The sequence below is a fragment of the Equus przewalskii genome, chromosome 1 (genome assembly GCF_037783145.1).
Source record: "Equus przewalskii isolate Varuska chromosome 1, EquPr2, whole genome shotgun sequence".
NCBI lineage: Eukaryota > Metazoa > Chordata > Mammalia > Perissodactyla > Equidae > Equus > Equus przewalskii.
This window is the reverse complement of record NC_091831.1, coordinates 148,405,027-148,410,332: the sequence shown is the minus strand read 5'-3', so window position 1 is coordinate 148,410,332 and position 5,306 is coordinate 148,405,027. Positions and strand designations below refer to the sequence as shown.

The window sequence follows — 5,306 nt, the reverse complement described above, 5'->3', positions numbered from 1 at the left end:
TCATTTCCTGTGTGTCCTGTCGTCTTTGTGTGTGGGTGCAAGGGGTTCACCACTCTATTTTGGGGATCCCTCTTAACCCTTACAGTGCAGGGGCTCACTGAGGCCAGTAAGCAGAGAGGGCAGGAAAAATCAGAGGGAGGAGGAGAGGCGGCGGGAGTGGGAGCTTATAGTTGACTTCCTGGCATTGTGGTGGCCAGAGCCACCTGCCTGGACTGTGAAATCCTTGGCTTGCCAGCCCTCCCCTGGTCAGTGACCTAGGAGCTGGTCGCTGAGTAGGTGCATGGTGAGGCTATCATCTCGTCACCTTGGGTCATGCTCTTGGAACTGGCTAGCAAAAACTGTCCCAGGGCCTCATATCTAGCAACTGGCACTCCTTGCTGAGGGAGTGAAGACCATTTCATGGGGCCAAGGGTTTATGACTGCCTGGACCCCGGCTCAAACCAGCCCCAGCCACAAAGCCTCTGTTGACTGTGCTCAAGGTGGGGCAATTCTAAGGCCATGGGGACTCCTAGGAGGCAAAGCATGGCTGCTCCACCCTCTTCTGCATCTTGGTAAGGACATCTGGGCAGGTGCGTTTCCACTGAGGCTTTCAGTGGCATGAACACCACCATGGACTATAGCACTGCCATCAGTGTGCTGCCCACAGGAGTCCCATGATATGGGTTATATCCTATTATTTTACAGACAGGAAACTGGTGTGGAGACAAGTACCTTGCCCAAGGATTCCCCCCCACTAAGTGGCTGTTCCTGCACTCAGACTCCTTCTCTGTGACTGCTAACGCAGAAAACTGTTCAGAGAAATGAGTGCATGTGGCCAAGTTATCAAAAACTTTTCAAAGGTTTTTTTCCTTTCCTAGTACAAAAGATGTACTCACTGTTTAAAACAAACAAACGAAAGATTTCAGTAGAAAATAATTCCACCACCAGCAATCTACCTTCAGTGCTATTGGAGGCAGGAAGCAGTTGGGTGAAGGCTGAACCTGAACGCTAATTTCTCTAGCAGTGAACGGTGCATCCTGAGGTGCACCCCAGCATTCAGACAGTGGAATGCAGGGAGCCTACTCTAAGGAGCTGGAAGGCCTCCAGGGTTTCCATTCCTTCCTCTTGCTCATCCTTTGTGCTCTCACATTACAAGGATGGGGCTTGGGGGAAACCCATGAGCCCTCTAGCTTCGGCTCATCCCTCAGAGCCCCTCATCCTTTCTGAATTCATCTGATCAGTGGTAGCTCCACTCTCCCACTAGACTCAAAGCCTCTGGCATCTTCTCCTATTTCATCACTCCCTGGGGTCAGCTGCTTCCTCTCTTCCCACCCTTCCATGTTTGTACTCCATTAATCTCTGAAGGATCATAATTAGGAACTTAGGTTTTAGAATCAGACCGATCCAGAGAGAGTCTCAGCTTCCCTGAGCCTCTGTTTCTTCAGCTGTACCGTGCGATTGCCCATAGTACCTACCTCCCAGGATGTTAGTCACAGGGCGACTGTAACAACTGAAGGAGAGAATACAAGACACTGAACAGACACCTGCCTTGGTAACTGTGGACTCTGATCGCATAACTACTCTGCTTCAGAGCCTCACTGGCTCCCACACATAACAGGGTGAGGTCTGGATGCTTAGCTAGGTGCCCAGTTCAGGTGGGCACAGGCATTCCCATAGCTGCCTCTAGCCTACGTCACTGGCTGTTGAGCACATGGCTCCAGGCAAAGAAGGCTCCTGCTCTGTGCCCCCAGCCCCTCACCCTTCAAAACGTGTGCCGGCCACACCAGTGGTCAGAAGGCACCGACCTGTCATTGGCCTCTCACCAGAGAGTGTCCCAGGTATCCCACCTCTCCAGACCTGGGGAAGGGAAGGCAGATGAGGGGAGAAGATTCCATTTCCAGACATTTCAGCATTACCCAGTGGATAAACACTGTAATCCACCACGTACTGTTAAATCTAAGGGTCACCATGGAGATGAGCCATTGGTCAGTGCTCGACAGTCTTGTTCCTCTTTACTGGAGCGGGCAGGACAGGGTGGGCAGGGGGAGCACACTGGGGACTCTGCTTCCAGCGAGAGAGACGGGCCTCTCCAAAGTTTGGACTCGCGGAGAGCTCTGCGGGGGGCCCCAGCCTCGGGACCCGCCGCGGGAGGAAGGGCTCGGCCAGGCCGGAGCGAGCGGCAGGGTGTTGGGCGCAGGCCCTCTCCGTCCAGCTCCCTGAGGGCACGCGCTGCGCAAGAGAGGGCGCCGCGGCCCTGGTCTTTTCTGCCTTCAGAGCCTTGCGAGCTTTTGTCCCCGAAGCCCGGAGGACTAGGGCGGCCCTGGTTCAGGCGCCCTCTCCCGGGTAGGGGTCTGCACGCTCCCTGGTAGCCCGCTCCCTGCAGGGACGCCCGCCCCTCTCCCCGCCCCCGGCCTGGGCCCGCCCCCGCGCCTGTGTCACGGCGGGGCTGGGGGCGGAGAGCTGCCGGGCGGGACATCCGGCCCTGGTCCCTCGCCGCGCCCGCCCGCCCGCCCGCCGCCCGCTCCGGCGCCGCAGCCCGGGAGCCGGCCACCCCCGCGCGCGCCAACCCTCCCGCCAGCGCTCCCCTCTTCGACCCCCGCCCGGCGCTGCGGGCCCAACCCTCGGCTCCCGCCCCCAGCCCGAGCCCGCCTCCCGGGCGGCCCTCGGATCGGGCTGCCCGCGCAGGCCCCCACCCCGGGAGCACCATGTTCCCCCGCCCGCTGACCCCGCTGGCAGCCCCAAATGGCGCCGAGCCCCTGGGCCGGGCGCTGAGGCGGCCCCCACTGGGCAGGGCCCGGGCGGGGTTGGGGGGGCCGCCCCTGCTGCTGCCGTCCATGCTGATGTTCGCGGTGATCGTGGCCTCCAGCGGGCTGCTGCTCATGATCGAGCGGGGCATCCTGGCCGAGATGAAGCCCCTTCCCCTGCACCCTCCAAATCGCGAGGGTGTGGCCTGGCGCGGGACAGTCCTCAGGCCTGGGAGGCTGTCCCTGGATGCTGGGGACTCGGACTTGCAGGTGAGGCAGGACGTCCGGAATCGGACCTTGCGGGCAGTGTGCGGACAACCAGGCATGCCGCGGGACCCCTGGGACTTGCCAGTGGGGCAGCGGCGCACCCTGCTACGCCACATCCTCGTGAGTGACCGCTACCGCTTCCTGTACTGCTACGTCCCCAAGGTGGCTTGCTCTAACTGGAAGCGGGTGCTGAAGGTGCTGGCCGGCGTCCTGGACAGCGTGGACGTCCGCCTCAAGATGGACCACCGCAATGATCTGGTGTTCCTAGCAGACCTGCGGCCTGAGGAGATTCGCTACCGCCTGCAGCACTACTTCAAGTTCCTGTTTGTGCGGGACCCCTTGGAGCGCCTCCTCTCTGCTTACCGCAACAAGTTTGGCGAGATCCGAGAGTACCAACAGCGCTATGGCGCTGAGATCGTGCGGCGGTACAGGGCTGGAGCGGGCCCCAGCCCCGCAGGGGATGATGTCACCTTCCCGGAGTTTCTGAGATACCTGGTGGACGAGGACCCTGAGCGCATGAATGAGCATTGGATGCCCGTGTACCACCTGTGCCAGCCTTGTGCGGTGCGCTATGACTTTGTAGGCTCCTATGAGAGGCTGGAGGCTGATGCCAACCAGGTGCTGGAGTGGGTGCAGGCACCACCCCATGTGCGATTCCCAGCTCGCCAGTCCTGGTACCGGCCGGCCAGCCCTGAAAGCCTGCACTACCACCTGTGCAGTGCTCCCCGGGCCCTGCTGCAGGACGTGCTACCTAAGTACATCCTGGACTTCTCCCTCTTCGCTTACCCACTGCCTAATGTCACCAGGGAGGCCTGCCACCAATGACCATGGGTATGGGCCAGCAGCTGTTGGAGACTGATTTCGACAATGCCAGCTTTTCGGGTCGCTGCCTGCCATCCAGAGAAACCTTGGCTCTGGGGTCTGGGGCTTCTCCAGATGCCTAGATGCCAAGGATTTCCTTGTCTAAGGTGGGTGCCCACAGTGGCTCAGTGAACAGGATTGGACAGGAGGCCTGGTGTCCCCACTGAGGGGATTCCTTGGGGGCCAGTGTGATCCTTCTTGCCCTGGCGGGGCCAGACACCAGTTTGCCAGTGAAGCAACAAACACATCTGTTCTAAAGACCGACTCCAGGCCCCTGGCTGCAGGGATTATGCCGTCCACGTGGTCCACCTTAATTTAAGCTGGGGCCAAACCCAGAGGTGGCACCAATCAGGAGCACAGCCAGAGCCGGGAGCCCTATGGTTCTGACTGCCCATTCATCCACTCTGTGTGCCTAAGGGCTGGAGTCACACGTGCCTTATCAATGACTTCTGTGCCTTTCTGCTTCAGACTGAGAGTTTCCTACACTTGACAAGTAAAGACCCATTTTTCCAAGGACAGGAAAACTGTCAGGGCCCTTGCCTGGTAGCTCCAGGACCCGGCCCACAGGCATCCAAAGACCCCTGCGCCTAGCCTCTTCTTGGGGTTCTGCGCACCTCCTCCCTTCCCTCAAGGTTGTGACTGGTTGGTGTATCTGGTTACCAGTTTTCTGACGCATTTATTTAAAATTTGTACTTTTTGATAGAACCCTTGTGAAGCCTTTGTTTTATTAATAGCTGAATTTTTAATAAAGCTGTTTTGTGTACAAAGTCAGCGTCTCTGTCTCTGATTCTCCCTCTGAGCTCCTGTGGGTCCAGCAAGTCTCCGTGTCTGTTTTCCCAGGTAAGGAGCGGGAGCTTCAGGGAGAGAAAGTGAGACAAAGAGAAAGAAAGACAAAGGGTAACTTGCTTAGGCCAGTCCAGTGGGCCATTGCCAGGCCATGGAGCCTTTGGGGGCTTCCCATAGGCCGTGCCAGATCACAGACTCAGCTTCTAGGATGCCACCAATGGACCAGCCCCTTTAGGAATGGCCCCAGGTCCATAGCACACCTACAGGGATTATTCCCGAAGCAGGGGGCCGGGATGAGACGTCAACTCCTTCTCCTCCTAGGCAGGAATACTTCTTGATTGAGGAGGCCCCCAGATGAAAAAGGAGGTCATCATGTGAGCAAGGGAGGTTATTCCTGGCATTGAGAATTACAAGGAAGGCAGGGAAGCTGAGCGAGGGACAGGTTCTTGCCAACTTAGTTCCAGAAGAAGTTGTGGGCTATGTGGGAGGAATAGGGTCAGGGCAGTAGAGGATAGGCCTCAATGTGACCTGTTCCCCCACTGCTCTTCTGAGATCCCAGGCCCACCAGGGGATGGGGAACGGAGTGGCTGCACCTGCTGTGCCCATAGGAGAGATGCAAGGCCAGAGCTGGCTCTGCCCTCTTGGTCTATTTCATACACCCACAGTGGA

The 5,306-nt window shown here is 58.4% G+C and overlaps 1 protein-coding gene across 1 annotated transcript; it reads left to right on the top strand.

The window, feature by feature from the left end:
- The first annotated feature begins 2,459 nt into the window (after positions 1 to 2,459).
- Positions 2,460 to 4,618, top strand: CHST14 (carbohydrate sulfotransferase 14). Its single transcript, XM_008539863.2, has one exon. The coding sequence runs from the start codon at positions 2,685 to 2,687 to the stop codon at positions 3,813 to 3,815; it is 1,131 nt and encodes a 376-aa protein (XP_008538085.1). The 5' UTR covers positions 2,460 to 2,684; the 3' UTR covers positions 3,816 to 4,618.
- The last annotated feature ends 688 nt before the right edge of the window (positions 4,619 to 5,306 follow it).